Consider the following 21,442-nt stretch of genomic DNA (forward strand, 5'->3'; position numbering starts at 1 on the left):
CAACCCTCCTTCCCAAAACCCTAACCCTAACCACAAAACCTCGCTGCCGAGCCTATAAACAGTCACTGGTTTGTTAACGGTTAACATATCCTTCACTGGAAGACTCCTACCTGCTGCCTAGACCAAACCCTACCATCAAACCCTAACCCTAATTTGACAAAAATCACCTATTTGGACCTAGCCGAACTACTTCTTCTTTACCATCACAGTTCACTGTGATCACTTCAGCTTTATCTTCAGCTTCAGACTCATTTTCTTTTTACTGGTTCTCTCTCAATTTCCTTCATATCTTCCTTTGAAGGTGCAAAGTTGAGCTTAGCTTGCGCTTTAACATTGTTGATGTCAGACTTCCAAAAATCGTCAACTTGCGAATTGAATTTCATTGATGGATGTTTAAAGTTGTTTTCAGTTCTGAAGGACTTTTGGTAGTAACCTTGTCAAAGGGCAAGTTTCTTTTGGATATGCTCTGGTAGGTACTTGTTCTTTAACTCGTGCTTCATCTCTTCCCAAGTCCTAGCCTCCTAGGTTCATGTCTTTTAACTTTAAGCCTCTCTTCATGGAATCTCCACCATTCTCTAGCACGACCAATCAATCGCAAGTAAACAAAGTGAAGCTTCCTTGCCTCAAGTCGTTTTGTACCAGCCAAAATATTCCTCTAGAGAATCTAACCAATCAAGGAATAGGTATGGATCTGTCTGTCCAGCAAATTAGGGAACTTCAGGATTTTTCTTATTCTAGTAATATCAGTCCTCCTGTAGTATGTGTTGTTTTTCAGATGTACTCCCTCTTTGAATTCTCTTGATATTATTAACAGTTGAACCAAGAGGTGGCTTTCTATTAATTCCCTGATTTTCAAAGGGTGTATAGGATGTGTAAACACTCTTTGGACCTCTATCCATGAACCTTTGAGTATGGTTGTTTGTTGTAGACTGTGTCGGATGTTTTGCCACACCTTCAAGAGGTGCATAACTGTCTTGTATGGATGTAGGAATTCAGTTCACTAATGCTGTAAACTGATCACATAATTGTTGTAACATCTCCAATAGTTTATTCATAGGATCAGGTGGGTCTGGAAGCCTTGAACCATTCTCTGCCGTAGCTCTGATACCACTTAATGTAGTACTGTATTTGAAGGTTCAAAACAGTAGCAAAAAACAAGATCTTTTAATCAAAGAAATAGTTCAGATTAGGAGATTTTATATAACAGCAAATTAGATGGTCAGAATAGACTAATATTCAAATTGAGTTCAAGAAATAAGGGGCAGAATGTTTGCTGAAAACCTGAGATTAATCTGTTGGTTAAATCAGAAAATAGGGGGTAATCCTAGTAACAATAGGATAGGGGTTCAGATATGGGATGGCCTAAACAGTAGCTCTAATGGAGGGTAGGGGTGGAATAGGAAATCTGAATTATCTTAAGATCCAATGGTCAGAATTAGGTCAAATTTGAACGACTTCATCATTAGGGTTCATGAACATGTGATTCAAATCTCAAGATGTTTTGGTGGCTGGTTTGCTTAATCTTAAAAAAACCCTTGTATATGAATGCCTAGAATCTATGGTTCTAGTTGCAGAAAATCAAGAACAAACTTACTTGATAATTGCTGTGATCTGAAAATGTGAATAAGAATCTGCCAACCATCAGTAGTACGAGAGCAAGAACACAAGATAGATCCACCCGGGCTTCACACCGCAAGGTGTCGATTGGATTAGACATCAATTCTTTCTTCCTTGATCAAACACAAGGGGTTTTCTAATCAAACACAAGAGATTCTTCACCAATGGAGAAGGAGAGCAACAATAGCCTTTTCATTCATCAAAATTCGTGTACAATGTTAGATCCCCTTGCAAACTTATATAGAAGACTCGAAAACAGACTCTTACACTAAAAAGGAAAGGCCTAACCCCATCCTTAACTAATTAGGCACCCTAAATTGACTAGGGAAGTCTGCGGGGTATGGGGAGGGTCAAAACAGGACTGAACTTATAGAAGCCTAGTCCAGCCCAACTAAAACACTTAATAACAATTAAAATAAAGATACAAAAACACTTAACTAAGTAATCCCGTATGCCTAGCCTCTAGTCCTCCACCCACATTATAGGCTCATTAAAGTGGCCCATTACAATGAAAACTCATGGGATCATAGGACCAACACATACATAACCCAACCCAAAGCTTATTTCCACTAAGACAAGTCCATTTAGGTGATCTATCTGCATTAATATATTAGCATTTTCTGTTGTATTTTCAGCTGTCTCTCTTCCCCCCCCCCCCCCTTTCAAATCATTTCTCAGCTGTCGCTAGGCCAACTCCATGTGGACTAAATCTGAACATGTGAGCAGGGATCCTTTGGGTTTAGCTGTTGACAAAAAATTGACAACCAGCCACATGGCATATATTTGGGCTATCCAAGAAAACCTCTCCCTTTTGTTTGTTTGTCCCTTCCCCCCCTTCTTTCTCATCAGGATTTGGATGGTAACGATTATCTTTCCCATATACAGCATGAATCAGCCACAAGAAATGTTGACAATAATGTGTGGGAGGAAATTCGCAACTTCAAGAAGTGCCTCATCATGATGTTTGCAAAGCAAGAGAAAGATGTAGTGTTTCTTGAAACTGTGATGGGATTGGCGCAGCAACGCCGCCATTGCATGGTGGAGTGCATTCCTTTACCACAAGATATAGCGAGGCAGGCTCCTCTTTATTTTAAGAAGGTCAGCTCTTATATTTTATCATCAAGTATATCGCAGTTCTGCTTATTGTATATTTTTAGTTAGTAAATAGATGTCCTTGAATTTCTTCCTTGGAATATATTGTAATCGTGTTTCTTGTTTCTTCCTGAATTTGCTTTTCTTTTTCTTGATGAAATGACAAAGTTCAGTTGAAAAGGGAAAAAGACTGTAAAGGGATGAAGTTTCCTATATGGAAGCTGGATCTTTATACAAAATAATAAGCTATAGGGAAAAGGCTGGAAAGTTTGCGAAGTACTGAGAAAGCTAATTATAAGATTTATCAGACCGGTTTAAGATAATGTTAAAATAGCATCATGTTGTCATCTTGCCAGAGGCAAGCCAAGGTAAAGCTTAGGCACTTAAGTTGGGTTGTACATTCCAGCTATTTTTTCCATATTCAAGCTATTGTTCCTTCATCTTCAGGGTCTTGGCTCCTTGATGCATAAGGTGACTGGTTGCCTTGAGCATTAAATTTGCCTTGTGTGATGCTTTGAAAACTATAAATTGAATGTTTGGCACTTGTTCTGAACAAGCTTGTGAACATGAGAGTAATTTTCATTGAATTTGAAAGCTTTGTGTTGAGATTGGGAAAAATATGACTTGTGTCTCATGTGACAGAGGCCCTCTATTTATAATATGGAGAAGAACACTCTAGAATAGGGTACAGGACAGTTTTAGCCCTAATAGACAGATAGACAATTTTACCCTTGTACACTTTTACAACACTCCCTCTCAAATTGGTGCATATATATCACACATGCCCAACTTGGAAACAATAGAATGAAAAGTCCTACCACTAAGTCCCTTAGTAAATACATCAGCCAACTGATCAAGAGAAGGGACCAAGGGAACACAAATGAGACCGGATTCCAACTTCTCCTTGATGAAGTGACGATCAATCTTCACATGTTTAGTCTTATTATGCTGAACTGGATTATGGGCAATGCTGATGGCGGATTTGCTAGCATAGTAGAGCATCATAGGAAGAATAACAAGATCAGCCAAATCAAGAAGAAGACCATGGACTCATGGAGCCATAAGAGCTTACTAATGTCATGTGCCATAGAACGAAATTCTGCTTCAGCACTAGAACAAGCCACAACAGCCTGCTTCTTGTTTCTCCAAGTAACCAAGTTACTATCTACAAAGGTGCCATAACCTGTGGTAGATTGACGATAGTTAGGAGAGCTAGCCCAATAAGAATCAGTAAAAGCCTCAACTTGAAGATGATGATGAGGAGAGAAAAGGAACCACGGCCTGGAGCAGACTTCAAGTAGCGGAGAATACAATAAATTGCTTCCATATGTGTGGAATTTGGGTCATGCATATACTGACTAACTAAGCTGATGGCATAAGCAATGTCAGGACGGGTATGAGTAAGATAAATCAATCAGCCAACCAAACGCTGATATCTTCCCTTATCAACTAGCTCACCTTCTTTGTTCAAGAGATTAGCATTTGCATCAATAGGAGTGTCAGCCGGTTTGCATCCCAAAAGTATTGTCTTAGATAGAAGGTCAAGAGTATATTTCCTTTGAGGCAAGAAGATCCTTTAAGTAGTCCTAGCCACCTCAATTCCAAGGAAATAACGAAGCTGTCCCAAGTATTTGATTTTAAATTTAGTACTCAGGTAGCCTTTGAGCCGAGAGATCTCATCAACATCACCATCGGTGACAACAATATCATCAATGTAGATAATCAAAATAACAATCTTACCAGTAGATCGCTTGATGAACAGTGTGTGGTCAGCATTGCTTTGAGTGTAACCAACCGACACCATAGCCCTGTGAAACCTCCCAAACCAGTTACTAGGTGATTGTTTCAATCCATTTAAGGTAAGTTTAAGCTTGCACACCTTTCCCTAAGTCTTAGGAGAATCAAAACCCGGTGGAATATCCATATATACCTCTTCTTCAATTTCCCCATGAAGAAAGGCATTCTTGATATAAAATTGTTGTAGGTCCCATCCCAAATTGACAGCCAGGGATAAAAGAACACGGACAGTGTTTAACTTTGCTATTGGTGCAAAGGTCTCCTGATAAACTATCCAATATGTCTGTGTAAAGCCCTTGGCAACAAGCCTTGCCTTATACCGGTCAACTGTACCATCAACCTTCTGCTTAGCTGTGAAGACCCATTTACAACCAACAGTCTTCTTTGGAGGAGGAAGACTGACAAGATCCCACGTATCATTTTTCCTCAGAGCCTGCATCTCTTCAACCATAGCTGCCTTCCATGGTGAATTCTTAGAAGCATCCTGCTAGTTCTTAGGAATAGAAACATAGGAAAGAGAAGACACAAAAGTGTATTAGGAAGGAGAAAGAGAATCATAAGAGACAACCTGAGCAATGGGGTGAATAATGCAAAACCGAATACCTTTGCGGATAGCAATAGGTAAATCAAGTGTGGGATCAACCAAGGAGTCATTGACAGGAGAGGTTGAAGAATCACATTTGTTGAAGGGAACTAGAGCAAGACCTGAATCAAGATCAAGGGGCGGCGATTAACTAGGTAGAGTAGCTGCGATGGTCACAATGGGCTGCTTATGCTGCTTTTGAACATAGACACACATCTCTAGTCTAGGCAGAGTAGTGTCCTGTGGAACAATCTCCCCCTAAATGTGAGTATCTAAAACTAACGATGACAGCACATCAAGAGGTGACTCATCTTCCAGAGAAATAGAAGAAGGCTCCTCTTGAAGAGGAGTCGCAGAGTAGTAAGCCACAAACTCATGAAAAATCACACCCATTGTCACAAATCAACGCCGAGTGGGAGGATGGTAACACTTGTATCCTTTTTGACTGGCAGAATCAAGTTTACCATGGGAAATGTAGAAGACTCTTGGAGAACATCAAGAGGAGAGCGAAAATCAAGCACCCAAGATGGCATGCGAGTGATGAGGAAGGTTGTTGTCATCACTGCATCACTCAAATATTTTGGAGGGACATGCATTTCAAACATAAGAGAGCGAGCCACCTCTGAAAGATGTCGATTCTTCCTTTACGCAACCCCATTCTGAGCAGGATTATCAATATAATTGGTTTGATGTAAAATTCTATGGGTACAAGGTAAGACTGAAAAGAGCCCTCCATGTATTCACGACCATTATCACTGCAGAGCACCTGAACCGTGGGAGTGAATTGGGGCTGAACCATATGATGGAAGTGCTAAAAGCAAGAAAAAACCTCCCCTTGCTCCGCATCAAATAAATCCAAGTAGTTCTAGAGTGACAATCGATAAAAGTGACAAACCAACAGAAGCCAGTAATAAAAGTACAATGGGAAGGCCCCCAAATATCATAGTGAATTAATAAAAAAGGAGTGCCACTTGTTGGGTAATTGTATTACAATTTCTTACAAACAATTGAAATAACACAAATTGCAATACAATAGCTTAAGCAATCGAAACTAGGCTGGTGTTATTTTGACCTTTGGCTGAAATGAGAAGACCAAATCTTGAATTCGATATTGAGTCATACCTGCAACAACTTGAACGAACTGCAATAGAATTGAGGTTGAGTCACACTTGTGGTGCTGCCTTTAAGGTAATTGATGCCTCCTACTGCCAAGGATTGTTCTGCACTACTACCCCAAGATAAAACAACCTCCAACTAGAAGATAAAGCAGTTCTTCTAGTCCCTTGAAGGAGCCAAGAGCTTTAGCATAGCAACCCTCTAACCTTACACAGACTTAGAAGAAAAGAGGGGAAGAAAAATAAACCTCATGTGATTGCAATGTGTGGGCATGGATGTATATAAAAAATGTGTATTTTGCAATGAATGTATTTGGTTGGGTTTATATAGACCCAAAACCTACCCTTGCATACCCTTGGAATCCCCAAGAGTAACTACCAAGTAATGGCCAATTGAATTGGAGAAAAAACTTATGGACATGAATTGAGAATTGATTCCTAATTCATTCATTCCCCACTAACGACCATGAAAGGCCTTAAAACCCCATAAAGGGAATAACATAACCTATGGCCATGAATTGAGAATTAATTTCATAAATAAAATTAATCTCAATCAATATTCTTGACCCAACTTACCACTCATAATAGTGACCATGAATGGACTTTAGGGTACCCATAGGATATTACAATCCTTTGGAATTCAACCATTACTTCCTTGATCACATGGGTCCCACACCATAACAAAGCAATCAAAACCTTTTTGAAACTTAAAAAATAAAAGACATTTTAAATCTAACAGCACTTTTATTATTTGAACTAGAATAGACTGATCGATTTTGTTTGGCCAAAACACAAGCCTCACAAAAAAAATCACTCGATTTACAATGCTTAAAAGAAGGAAAAAGATGAGCTAATGTTCCCAAGAGGGAATTACCTGAACACCTATGCCACTAATGTAAGTCAGAATCGCTAGGAGATACTATCTGAAGAGCTTGACCAGAGAGTGAAGGAGAGTGTTCATCAAACAGATACAGACCACCATGTACTCTAGCAGAGCCAATGGTTGCCCCTGTCACCAGATCTTGAAACACAAATTGAGAAGGGAAAAATGTAACTTTGCTGTTAAGATTGGAAGTAAGACTACTGATGGACAAAAGGTTAGTAGAAAAATTTAGAACATGCAAAACAGGGAAAAGGGACAATGGGGGAGAGCATTTGATGGAGCCCTTTCCAAAGATAAGGGAGAGGGACCCATCAGCTACCCGGACCCTATCTTTACCAGAACAGGGAGAGTATTAGAAAAATAAGTTGGCGAACCAGTCATGTGATCAGAGTAGGTGCAACAGACGTACTTAGACCAGCAAAAGGAGTACCTGAATTGGCATGGTGAGGATCAGCGGGGTAATGTATCTCTAAATAGGAGGAGGATCCTATTAGAGGCCAAGCAACAGGATCTAAATAAGGCTGCTGGTCTGGCTAGGCAAAATAGGTAAACTAGGGCAGAATTAGGATTAGGATTAGGGATTTGAGCTAGGGTTTTATTTAGTAATGATATGCAGGTCAAAAGGAAGCTAATGGAATAGGTTTTGAATAGGTTTAAACAGAAATTAAAATTCTGAAACTCTAGGGTTAGGGTTTTGGGTTTTAGGTTTTAGGAAAACAATGGAATTTAGGGTTTAAAGTGGTGTTTAAGGGCTGGGGCTGAGGTCAAGTTTTCTAAACAGGGAGGGGAATGTTCGACTGTAATATGAAGGTTTTCTGATGGCTAAATTGAGTTTTACAGAATTTAGGGTGTTTTTGGGTTTTATGTGAGTGAGGGGACTAGGGTTTTGATGGACAATTGAGGCTACAGGTTAGGTCGAGTGGAGGGAGGGCAGTAAGGGATCTGTGGTTAAATTTTGGATGAAAACTGATGAAGGATGAAGGCTGGACAGGTTCTAGATGAATTAGGGTTTATGGGATTCAAATTAAAAATAAAGGGATCGAATGGGGAAGGAGAAGGAATGAAAAAACAGAATTAACTTCAAACTCACCACAGGAATCCACCAGCAGCAGCTTGACAATTAGGGATGTAAACGGATCGAATTCGGTCGGATAGTCGCATTATCATATTCGTATCCGATTTTATTCAGACGGATTCGGATAATTTCCGGATAGTGATTTTTTGAATACAGATTCTCCTAAATGGATATGAATACGGATCGAATAAGATTTTTCGACTATCCGTTGACATATTTACCGTTTTTATTATGAGGGTTAGGGAGACTTGAGAGTTCGGTAACTACCCTTTCTTCTACTCTTCTTAGTCTTTTATTCTCTTATGTTTTTTACTTTTGATTTTTTAATAGATAAGTAATTCCATGTATCACAGTGCATAAAACAATATATATAAACCAATAGCAAATCTAGAAAAAGAATCACATTATCTTAACTTATAAATTTATTGGTTTTTTACAATTACCACCCCAAAAACTTTACTATTTACTATTCCCCCCCCCCCCCCCCCCCCCCAAAAAAAAAAAAAAACTTTCAAATAACGGTTACCCCCCCCCCCCATGTTGCAAACTAATTACTAATGGACCTCACCGTTACAGACCCATAACGGTGGGGGTTAGTAGTGATACAAAGCCGTTGTCACGAATTTTTTAGAACGAAAATACCCTTGGTCAAAAGTGAAATAAACCCTTTGATTTTCAACTTCGTGTTAGCCCTCTTCACTTCATCCTCTCCACCTCACCTATTGCAGCAAACCGGAGGAAGAAGAAGAACTTCGTCTCAGCCCTCCTTTTCTCCCAAACCAAGCTCGAACCCTAAATGCCTTTGCAAGCCTGCATCCATTGGAGAGTGGAGACTTGCAAGACTCGCCGCTGCAAGCCTGCATCCGTTGCCGGAAGGGATCATATCCACAGGTAATAAATAAATAATAAATAATGGGTAAAAAGGGCATATATGGCTAAATAGGGTTTCAGTGAAACCTTTTCACACGATTTTCTCCATTCTCCGTGACCCTTCTTCTCCACTCTCCCAACGCCCAAATCCCAAACCTGATTTTCAGTCCCCGTGACTCCATTCTCCCAACTCCGAAATCCCAAACTTGATTTTCAGTCACCGTGACTCGCAATGCCCTATTGTTCTAAATAAAACTTCAAATATGGTAGAGGATTGAAGGTTTAGATCTGGTGTAAACCCTTGATGATCGATCTTTACAAGCAGATCTGTTTTATTTTGGAAGTAACGTAGTAATTGCAGACAAGAATCACGAGATCTGCAACCTGGAACGTTGAGAATCGATAATCAGGTTTGCTCTTCTATTCTATCATGGCTTGTTCATTTCTCCTTCCCTTTAGAAGTGTGGAAGCAGAGGAATATCTACATGCGGACTGTGGGTTGTGTAATACAGTAGGTCTTCAACGAAGTAGAAGAAAAAAAAATCCAAAGGGATGTAAAAGAGATTCATTATTTTGTCGGCCATTTCTCAGATCTCCATTAATGTTAGTATGAACATGAGATACCCTCTTTGATCAAGCTCTGTTACTATAAAAATTTGAACTACCCATTCAATAAGAATCATAAAAAACCCAAGTTAATGGATCGATCCAGAAAAGGAAAAAATAGCAAACCTGGAGAAGATGGTTCCACAATCACATTTGTACTCCTTTGTACCACAAGTCTGTGAATGGGCCTTCCAATCAATTGAGAAGGGAGAAGACATGCTGCAATCCAATACCTTTAGATGGAGAGTGGAGACTCGTCAAACTCGCCGCTGTAAGCCTGCAACCGTCGTCGGAAGGGATAAACTCCACAGGTTTATTTCACTTTTGATCAAGGGTATTTTCGTCCTAAAAAATCCGTGACAACGGTTTTGTATCACTATTAACCCCCACCGTTACGGGTCTGTAACGGTGGGGTCCATTTAGTAATTAGTTTGCAACATTGGGGGTAATAGTTGTTTGAAAGTTTTGGGGGGGGGGGTAATAGTAAATAGTAAAGTTTTTGGGGTGGTAATTGTAAAAAACCCTAAATTTATAAATAAACCAATAGCAAATCTAGAAAAAGAATCACATTATCTTAACTTATAAATTTATAAAAATAAGATAACAAAATCCAATAAGGTAACTTAAAAGCATAGACAAACACAGAGTTATATTTCAGATATTTTATTATCATCGGACTGCTAAACGAATCGGATAATAATCGGTCGGATAGGGGGATTATCATATTCGTATCCGATTAGTTTTGGAAGGATTCGGATTCTCCTAAACGGATACGAACGCGGAATACGGATTTACGAATATCCATTTACATCCCTATTGACAATTGAAGGAACCTCTCGACCGTCTCGATGCAAGGAGTCGCAGGAATCCACCCACCCTATCTACCTTGAAATCCACAAGGATATCACTCACAAAGGAGCAGGAACAGCAGCAGCAGGAATTGGCCAGCAGTAATAGTCTTTTTTAATTCAAATTCAATGTGGGGGAGCCCTCCACGATTTACTTATTTATAATATGGCTTTATGCCAAATCCTAATACAATTTAATGACCTCTCCTTCACAAAATCGTGGAAGGGAAGGAATTAAAACTAAAACTAATGACTTAAAATAGTAAAAGACTTATTGAATCCTACTAACCTAAGTTAAAAGACATCTAACTTAAAACAACTAATTTAAAAGAAGATTTCATATTAGCCAATAGGATTTAAGGACCTATTAACCAATAGGAACACTTCACTTAAATTAGACCAATTGAACCAATTGGGTGCAACCAATTCTAAACCGGTTCAATCTAAAAACAGGAAAAATAAACTTAAGTATGGAAAATAATAATCCTAGTCTATGGCTCCCTATTCAAGCCCCAAGTTCAGGGCTTCTTCTTCTTCTTCTTCCTACTTGGAGCTGCATCATGGGGGCAGCAATAGATGCAGATGAGGCATATGCAGGGTGAGGCTGATCCATACGAGAGAGAGAAGGCGTCTAAAGGCACTGAGCTCATCTGGAGACAAAGAGGAGCCTGGAGCAATAGGAGCAAGGACGGCTGTCTCAGTGTGAATAGCCTGAGTTTGGTTGGAATGACCAAGACTAAAGGCATCAGTAGGCCGGCCATGTAACTTTCAGCAGAAATCCTTAGTGTGACGCTCCTTACCATAGTAGTCACACTTCACAGGAGCCTTCTCTGATGAGGAACCACCATGCCGTGAGGGCTCACCACGGGACTGGTTACTAGAAAAAAAAGCTGATCTTTCTAGAGGTGCCAAAATGGGATAGGGAAGCATAACAAACGACGGTTGTCCTCCAACTAAATCATAAAATAAGTCTGCTCCACAGTAGGAAAAGGGTCACGAATCAGAGCCTGTGCACGAAGCTGATCATATTCAATATTCAGGGCTGCCAAGAAATCATAAATTCTAAGCTTGTCCTCACGCTTCTTGAAATTGGTTGCGTCAACCAATGTGGTGGCCTAAAACTCTTCATAAAAATCCAACTCCTGCCATAAACTATGTAACTCAACATAATATTGTGACAGAGTAAGTTCTTTTTGCTTCAGTTCATGGACCTTCTTGTGGAGTTCTTAGACTTGTGCATCGTTCCCAACCTAGGAGTATGTGTCTTGGGCAACCTTCCAAATCTTGGCAGCCGAATCAAGGAGATAGCCATGGGCAATTTGAGGTTTGCATAGAATTGACAAGAAAAGCCATAACTGATGAATTTCACATTCCCATTCATCAAGAGTCGCACCTGCAATCGTAGGTTTTATTGCATCTCCAGTAAAGTACCCATAATATCCACGGGATCTGATAGATATGCAACACGAGTGTGACCAAATCAAATTCGTGGTGTCCAGTTTGATAGAACACACTTGGAAGGAAATATAATTTCCCTGAGTAGAGCCTTCCATCCTAGTAGATGCAGTAGAGATCTTAGAAGTCTTTGGCATAATAGAGCGTGTGGCTTTTAATCACAAGAGAAAACCAAAAAAATTGTGTAGCAGGGTTTCTCCAAAAAAAAGTCGAACAGCACGGAGTGGCCCTGAAAAACAATGAAGCTTTGGTGAAGAAAAAGCAGGGATTGGCCTTCAGAAAACAACATAAAGGGATGAAGAAGAGAACTAAATCATGAACCATTCCCAAAGAGATTCACACAAAGAATAATGGAGCAGCTCTTAATAGTTTATACATCACAAGAGAGCTGATCGAACAAGAGGAGGGACCAGAAAAAAAGCCCTCGATGATTTAAAAAGAACCACCGAGGGTGGCAGAGATGGTGGCGCTACCTCCCGCTGGCTCCTGTGGCGGTAGTGCTAGGTGGAAGGGCTGGTGGTGGCGGTGTTGGGGGAGAAACCGAGGAGGAGAGAGAGAGACGGAAGAGAGTCGATCAGGGTGTGGATCCCTAGGTCCATCCCGCTTTGATACCATGTTGAGATTAGGAAAAATGTGACTTGTGTCTCATGTGACACACACCCTCTTTATTTATAATATGGAGAAGAACAATCTAGAATAGGGTACAGGACAGTTTTAGCCCTAATAGACAAATAGACAATTCTACCCTTGTACCCATTTACAACACTTTGTTTAAACTTTAAACTTGCTTCACTAATTTTTGTTGTCCTGGTAGTTCAAAACAAGTATATTCAATGATAAATATATCGTAGTGTTGATGTATTTGTGCTGTATCGGGGCAATATGTGTCGTGCATCAACTTAGCTCTTCTTTCTAGAACAGAAGCACATTTCATGAATTGAAAAGAAGAATACAGTCCAGTAGCTCTCACTAGGCCTAATTAAAAGTTGAGACCTGAATAAGACCAAAAAAAAAATAGACTTATTGTTTCAAAAATGTTTAAGAAAAAGATAAAGAAAACAGTGGTTTCAACTCTAATGAAATGATGATTTCTGCTGAGGCCTGTTTTGATTCTTTTCAGTTGCATCTTTTGTGAATGATTTTGACTTGGAAGCTTTCAAGTTCTGGAATAGTACTCGTACTTGAATATTAAAGTAATTTGGTTTCCCATAAGTAATGGTTCTTGAAGAATTCAATGAGACTAGAAGAACAAGAAACATTAAGAAAGCTTCCAGAAATGGTTGATTATTGATGTTTCTTCTGACTTTTATCAGCCATGTTGTCTTTTCTAATAGGGAAAAAGAACCCTAATGTAAGGCTAGATTACAAGTAATCTTAACCCCAGATATCACCCACAGTAAAGGATAAACAGTCCCAACAATAAAGGTCTTTAATCAACAGTTCGTCAAGTAAGCAACCACAGTGAGAATTAGAAGTTTAGTGGATAAATACCAAATCAGCCAGCAGATTACTTACAGATTTGGATCGAGTGGAGAAGCTATTTGCAGAGATTTGTACTCCAAAATTTATTGAATTCTGATGGCCTGATATGGAGATTTGGTGTTGCAGCAGTTAAGACTTGGTTGATCAAGTCACTCGATGCCTTCAATGGAAGAATGTTGATATCAATCAGATCTGTGATGTGATATCTCACAAATAAGAATCAAGTGGCCCTCTTGACAGAATGAAAATAATCACCAGATCGGATGTAGAAATCCTCTTGTATTTGCATAGCTGATAACCTTGAAGAACCAGCAACAGAAATAGAAGAATAGAAGATGGAGGGCAATGTAGTCCTAGATAGGTAGGAGACCTACTAGGAGCCAGATAACAGGACCAATAGCAAAAGGGGTTGTTGGTTCGAATGGACATCACTAGGTTTTAGGTTAATTCTAGGGTTTAGGATGGGAATTTGGGAATGCGTCTTATATGGCTTTAATATGCAGGTCTAGGAGGTCATTATGGGATAAAAATAATTGGATTTGGTTAAGTTTAAAATTCTGCAATTCTGGACAGAATTGAGTTGCAGGTTTTGGGTTTAATGGAGTGGAGGAATGGAGGGGATAGAGTGGGAGTTATGAGCTGGGTTTTAGGATAGAGTGTAGGGAGAAGTGTGGGGGTTGTATGCTGTAAGTTTGGTTTGAAACTGATGGACAGATCTGAAGTTATGAAGGAGTCCTAGTTAAGGTAGGAGTTGCAGGTTTAATGGAAATTAGGGTTTGATGGATGGAGGGGGGTGTGGATTAGGTTAGAGGATGAAGAGGGCAAGGATATATGTAGGAAACTCAGATTACTTACTGGTTTGATCTCCTTCAGAGGCAGCAGCAGCAACATGAAGAAGCTTGAATGAAGAAGAAGAACCTCCCGGTACTGGGCAGACGCAAGGAGTCATGAGAGTCCACTCACCCTTCACCTTGAGATCCACAAGGCAACACTCACACAAAGGGAGCAATGGCAGCAATAAAGGCAGCAAGCATAAAGCTGAGTTTTTATTAATCAAATTCGTATTCAATGCTGGCCTCCCTTACAAACTTATATAGAAGACTCAAAAATAGACTTAGACACAAAAAAGGAAAGCCCTAACCCTATCCCTAACCTATTAGGTAACTTAAACTAACTAGGAAACTAAAATACTAAAAGAAATAGACTCAAAACATGGCTGGACTTATAGAGTCCTAATCCAGCCCAACTTACATCACATGACCACTTAAGTTGTCACATGACCACTTAACCAAGTCACATGATCACTTAAATTGAACTAATTGGATGCAACCAATTTGAACCGGTTCAATTAAAAAAACATAAAAATAAACCAAGTATTGGGCTAATCCCGTATGCAACCTATCTACCCCTAGTTTAGGCTCATTAAAGTGGCCTAATACATAGAAAACCCTTGAGAATAAAGGCCCAACATGTATATAACCCAACCCTAGGCCTATTTCTAAAGAAATAAGCCAATTTCTATGATGAACCTGCGTCAGAGGGGATTGAGTATGATGATGGGATGGGAGTCTCACACTAGGCTTCTCACCTTTCCAATCTCTAGAATGACAATTGCAAAAGCAACAACGATTATATTCATTCAATCGTGGGCTCACAAGAGCTGATTACATTGTTTAAATAGCCTAAGGGCTGTGACAAATAACAAAATAGAAACTAGACTCTAATTAGGATTCCCAACTAGGATTCCCAACAAAATAGAAACTAGAGCCTAAGTTGGATTCTCAATAAAACTAGGATTCCCAATTAGGATTACAACTCAATTAAAAGACTAAATAAAAGACCAATAAAAACCTAATCAAGATCCCGCGATTTATGCTGGTGTAGGGGGGATCCCTACACCTACCCTACAGTGCTGCTGGTGTAGGGGAATCCCTACACCTATCCTATGGTGCTTCTGGTGTAGGGGAATCCCTACTCCTGCGGCTGTGTTTCTTGCTGGACAGCCGAGATACATCAACCCTGCTTGACAGCGTGGCGACTGCGCCGTGCGCACAGACACTAAGGGAGGTGAAATGACCACCCCACCCCTCGTGAATGCAAAAAAGGGTGGTGCAGGGGCCATGCTGCCAGGCAAAGAACCCTCTCCCTTTCTTATATTACTGACGAAAGCTTCTTATGTTTTGAATATTTTCTTAGATTATATGTTGAATTTTGTTATTAACTTTGTGGTTTTTTTATGTTGGCAACTTATATTTCATGTGAAAATCAGATATTCCTATTTCATCAAACAAGACAATCAGATATTCTTGGATAACCACTATTCAGTTGTATATGACAAATTGCTTGGTTATTGTTACTTCCTGTTATGGACAACTGCAATTTTGATTTTGTTGCAACCTGTCTTCTGATCACCTTGCATTTCCTTAAAAAACCATTAACTAAAAGCCTCTTTTTTCTTCTTTTTGTCTTCTATGTTCTATATATTATTTTTCGTTGAGTTTGGTTTTCATGTACCTCTCTCAATTATTTGGTTTTTCAGGCAATTGATGAAGCTGAAGATGAGTGGAGCCAGCACAATGCAAAGAAGCTTATTGACACAAGCGAGAAGGGTTTACGTGCTTCAATCCCTAAGGACTTCCCTTACTTCCATGTTGAGTTTGGTCTAAATAAGGGGTTTGTTCACGTGATCGATGATGAAAAAGAATTCAAAAGCAGCCTTGGCTTGAATGTTATCAGAGGCATGCTACATCTGCCAGAAGAAGACATGTATCGTCGCCGGAAGTATGAGTCGGTGGAGACACAAAAACAAGCAGTTGTGAGCTTTGCCCGAGAATGGGGGCCTTTTGATTGGACAAAACAGCTTGGTTGACTATCAAAATCTTTCACTTGTATGAAATTTCTGGTAAATAAATCCTTTATTGTGCATATCAATGGTTATACTTGTGCGCCATCCTTGGGCCAGCAATTGTATCATAGGCATGAGTTCATTTGAGCATTATTACCATGGATCTCCTAAATGCATGTATCCCTTTCTGTTAAAAAATTGTTATTTCTCATCCGTATTTTGCTAGTACCCCTTCTCTGGTCTAATGTATGTTAGGCGAGCTGGACTATAAGAATTTTTGGATCTATGATAACTTCAACTATATACGGTATTGGGTGAGTTTCTACATTAGCTGGGTCTTCTCTTTTTCTTGTTTGATAAATCTTTGTTTAAACTTTGACCTCTATTTGGTTAAGGTGCATCACAAATGGAGATTGGGTCTGAACCTGACAATGACATGCATTATTTTTTTGCAGATAGGGAACGTTATAGATGAGTTCCAGCTTATTAGAGGCACACCATTGGTCAGAGAGCTGGCAGATTTAACCATCAGTGATTTACAGGACTTGTGTAGTGACACTTCCATACTTACTGGATAGTATTGCTTTGCATGGATAAGGTATTGTAGAGAATGTGGTTGCCTGCCAAACTGCATGTTCCCTCGAGTCTGGATCCTCTCCAATGAAGCATGTGCCCAATGAGCATCCAACGGCTGGGCTGACTGGGTGTGTCTCGGGATGTGTGCCCGCATGCACAACCAGCCCAGCCATCGGATGGCTCATTGGGCTCTCCAACTCATTCAAGAAGATCCCGACTCTGTTCCCTCAGGCAAGGTTGGCTGTGTTGGCTCAAATATTGCACCTGCCAGGCCGCCTGGAAGTACATTTTGTACTTCCATTTCTTGGTTATGGACGGTTATCATACTGGATAAAAGATCTTGCAGATTCATGATACATTTTGTGCTGTATTTTTAGTCTTAAACTCCTCATTAAAAGATTCATTTGGGCTCAAAAAGTGGCCCGAATTATCAGTATTTGAAAGGTTTTCCTCTTGGGAAGACCATCTGTGAAGCAACTTTCTGGATATGATTAAAAAAATTATATTTGAAAATATGAGACCCGAAAGGTAAAGTTTCTTGTGATCAAACCATCTATGGAAGCCTCTCTGCCACATGAAAGGATGATTTGGCAAATCCAACAATTGAATAGAATAGATAAGGTGTAGATTGGCAATATGTGCAACTTATCATCATAACTTAATCATTTATCCCCAGTGTGTTGACTTCTTTAGTCATTTATTTGTTTTCCTAAAAGTAATCAATCTTCAAAATTTTATATTGCTACATCAGCTGAGATTGAGTTCTATTTTGACAGGTAGGAACGATACCATGGGACCTACTCACTGGATGGTATTGCTTTGCAGTGAGGAGATTTTCTGCCAAACTGCATGTTCAGGACAGGCAAGGTTGCCTGTGTTGGCTCAAGTATTGCTCTTTCCAGGACGCAAGTAACGAGAGAAGTTCAGATGACTTTCCTACATTGGGAGAGGAATTACCTGCCCCCACATGCCTCTTCAGGCGACACCTGTAAAATGTGTAACGAGGAACTTTAATTATGATTATCTCTTTAATTTTGAATATAAAAATTGTAGGATCAGCACCTTTGTCTCCCTCGTTTTTCCTCTTCTTCAAGGCGGAGGAACACCTCCACAACCCCAACTACCACCACCACCTCCTCCCTCAAGATAGAGAAGGGGTGGTGAGGCGAAGACGGAACCCAGTTATGTTTAATCATCCGGCTGAGTAATGAAGCAGAAAGTTTGGCAATCTATTGTACTTTGTGCACGAGTCTCCCACCGACACTGTTGGAATAAAATAAGATGGGCAGAAAGTATAAGACTAGAAATATAATAGAGGAACAGTAAATACAAGAATTATTTGATTAGTATGGCAAATAGTATAACATCGATATATTCTTGTAGAAAGAAGTACATCAATACACATCCTCTAGTGTAACTCGAAAATTACATAGTTGAGTTGAGTTGTATTGGAGACTTTCCTTAAGGTTTTTAATCGTCCGGATTTGTGTAACCGAGTTGACCATGTGTTTATACCTCTAAGATAAAACAACTCTCTAATCACATGCGGTGCACCCCAAAATATCCAAATCTTATACTCATTAATTCATTGATACAAACACGCTACGATAGAAAGGAAAACAAATTTAAGATTTCTTTAAAACAGTAACATCTCTTCTCTTTACATAGGAGAGGAAGAGACACCACTAAGGGATGTCGTCAAACGATATGTCACAAATCATGTTTTTCCCCACAAGGCTTGTTTGTTAGCCATTCAAATAAGTCTTTCAATAGACATATTCATTGCTATTTAGGTTTCTATTAGGAAGGACTCAATCCTTTAACACCTTTTATAATACAAAATAATATTTTGGATCTTAATATTTTAAAATCACTTAAAATTCCAACAATTTTCCATAAGATTCAAAATATCGAAAAAACAACACTGAACTAATGAATATATTAAACATAATAGAACATATTGTTGTAGGTGTCCTCTGGACTTAAATCTATACTTGGTCTAATGAACTATGCTACATAGTAGGGCAGGGGTGGTGATGGTGGTGGTGGGACTGGGTTGGGCTTGGGTTAGGTTGGGAAGAGGGGGTGGGAGGGGATGGGTTGTTCGACCTTGTCCGGGTGGGTTTTCAATAAACTATTTTTTATTAGGGGGTGGTTTTCTAATATAAATTAATTTTAATAAAAAATGCATTCAACAATAGTATGAGTATCTATATAAATCACCGCTAAATAAGGTATTTATTAATAAAAAAATTTATTGTAACAATAAAAACTCTTTCATTTAGCAACGGTAATTATTGAGAACTTTCTTCCTTCAACTATTTAAGATATCCACCCTATATTTTTTTAAATGATCTTTTTTATGAAAATATATAAAAATAAATTAACTTAGGGAGAGGGTTCCCTACACTGCCTGAGTGCAGTTCTGGGTGAATAAATGAACCCTCTTTGAAATTTGACAAAAGGGGTAGGGCTTTTACGACATATCACCCCCTCACATAAACAATGATATGTGAAAGGGTGTGCAATTTCATTTTTGAGCTGACGATATGCAAAACCTTTTCCAATTAACTTAAAACAAACACTATCAAGTTAAAAATATCCACCCTATTGTAAAGGAATCGTTATCGTCTATGGTTCCTGACCGGTGCGGTTCCCTAGTGCCTCTCACAAGAGGGGGTGGGACCCACCTGGGGTACATGACCGAACACTCTGCCCGGATGGGGTCCACCCTCCTCTTGTGAGAGGCACTAGGAAACTGCACCGGTCAGGGAACCGCATACGATAAAAATTCTATTGTAAAGAGGTCCGAACCAAGGGTTTTACCTAGGGCTACAACAAGGTCGGGTTGGGCCAGGCTTTTTAAAACCCCAATCCAACTCTGAGTCCCCTTAGTTGGGCCCAGGCCCAGCCGTACCCTGACTCAGGGCCTAGAAAATCCAACCTCAACCTGCCCTCCGGGTCGGGTTAGGCTGACCCTGATTGACCCTGATCATGGAGTGAGGGAAGGAAGAGATGCATGGAATGGACTGAGTTGGGCTGGGTTAGGGAAAAGATTATCAATTTTACATAAAATAACACTATAATAAAATATATTATCACTTATTATTTTCAAATATAATATATTAAATAACAAAATATGTGTGACATTTAAAGTTTCTAATATATATAATATATCAATATATATATTTTATAGTATAACTTAAAACAAGGTCAGGCTGGGCCGGGCCGGGCTCAACCCGAGGCCTCAACCTAGCCTGACCCGACCCTGACTTTTCAGCCCTGACCCACCCTCAAGGCCAAGTATCTCAGCTCAAGCTCTGTTCAGGCTCAGGGTGGGTTCGGGCTGATAGAGGCAAACTTGCACCCCTAGTTTTACCAGAATGATATAACCATCCTATGTGGCAACACAAAAGTCTCAGCATTTGATGACCAACATTTGATGACTGATTGCAACATGCTAGATACAGATTGTTTGTAACATGCTAGTGTATCGTATTCAGTATGTCTCCATCGCTCATATGCTAAGGGAGGTCAATTTAGTCAAGGCCTGCCACGAGATGAAGCTATGTCTCGGAATATGATGTTTGAACTAGACAATATTCCACCAAGGTGCAACACTACCTTTGGATATTACAAACTCCCAACGCTGAACCAAAGGTGAAACACTTGGAGGGAGGGGGAACCCACTGTACATGATCCCCACTACCAGGGGTTCTTCTGGAGACCAAGTGAAGTTGGTCCCAAACCAAGGCAAGAGATGAAGAAGTTGGGGACCTGGGTCCCAATTGCCATCTAAGAGGATAGAGCAAACAAGAGACATTCTACTAGAACCAACATCATATTTGATCATGTCGCCAAAGACTGAGAGGAAAATCCCACTTGGGTGCCAGTTATCAAGCCATAACCTAGGTGTGGAGCCTTATCAATCAAGGTTTTAACTCTATCATAAACAATATGTCTAATGTTTAAGAGCTTCCTCCATAGGGCTGCAACAGGGTCGGGTTGGGCCCTGACTTTTTACAACCCTAGTCTAACCCTGAGTCCCTTTAGCTGGGCCCAGACCCGCTCTGACTCAGACTCAGACTCAGGGTCTAAAAACCTGACCTTAATCTTGACCCTGATGAGCCAAGCCCAGCCCACGCCCACCCTGATTGGGCCGGGCTTGGCCTAGTGGCCCTGACCCTGACCCTAATCCTAACCTTGACCTTGGCCCTAGCCCTGGCCCTGATCCTGATCCTAGCCCTAACCCTGGCCTTGACCTTGACCCTAAACTAATATTGACCTCCTCCATTAGTCAAACCCACAGTTCATGCCCCTCACTCGGCTCTTGCTGCATAAGCAAATTAAAATAGCTAAATGTTAATATAGCAACACAATAAAGTGACAGATTCGTATTATTCTAGTTATTTTATTATGTTTCTTTTCCTTGGTACAATGGTTAGGCCTCATTTTAAATAATTATATGCCTTGATCACATATATCATAACTTCTTTTTTTTGATAAATAAAGAATTGTCTTTACGTGGTACAACCAAGAAATGATGCTTCAGTAAACCATAGAGCACATACTAGAATACTAACACAATAAACGAATAA

General features: G+C 39.8%; 1 protein-coding gene and 2 long non-coding RNA genes across 5 annotated transcripts in view; 1 reads left to right on the forward strand and 2 right to left on the reverse strand.

The window, feature by feature from the left end:
• Positions 1-16,857, forward strand: part of LOC122664506 (CWF19-like protein 2) — a 54,561-nt gene extending 37,704 nt beyond the window's left edge. For 2 of the 3 annotated variants that reach the window (XM_043860353.1, XM_043860364.1), the window contains exons 10-11: positions 2,503-2,715; positions 15,963-16,527. In XM_043860353.1, coding sequence (XP_043716288.1) covers positions 2,503-2,715; positions 15,963-16,292 — 543 coding nt within the window. In that variant the 3' untranslated portion in view covers positions 16,293-16,527. Of the gene's footprint in view, positions 1-2,502; positions 2,716-15,962; positions 16,528-16,723 lie in introns of those variants that run through there. The other variant, XM_043860359.1, reaches the window with a different exon arrangement.
• LOC122664530 lies at positions 1,811-14,636 on the reverse strand. The gene is made up of 2 exons (XR_006333345.1): positions 14,589-14,636; positions 1,811-1,929 (listed from the first exon to the last, which is right to left on the reverse strand). It is a non-coding gene; the product is annotated as an uncharacterized LOC122664530 (long non-coding RNA).
• LOC122664524 lies at positions 3,132-13,075 on the reverse strand. The gene is made up of 3 exons (XR_006333344.1): positions 12,719-13,075; positions 10,515-10,519; positions 3,132-3,266 (listed from the first exon to the last, which is right to left on the reverse strand). It is a non-coding gene; the product is annotated as an uncharacterized LOC122664524 (long non-coding RNA).
• Positions 16,858-21,442: the final 4,585 nt, after the last annotated feature.

The sequence above is a fragment of the Telopea speciosissima genome, chromosome 1 (assembly GCF_018873765.1).
Source record: "Telopea speciosissima isolate NSW1024214 ecotype Mountain lineage chromosome 1, Tspe_v1, whole genome shotgun sequence".
In the NCBI taxonomy this organism is placed as follows: Eukaryota; Viridiplantae; Streptophyta; class Magnoliopsida; order Proteales; family Proteaceae; genus Telopea; species Telopea speciosissima.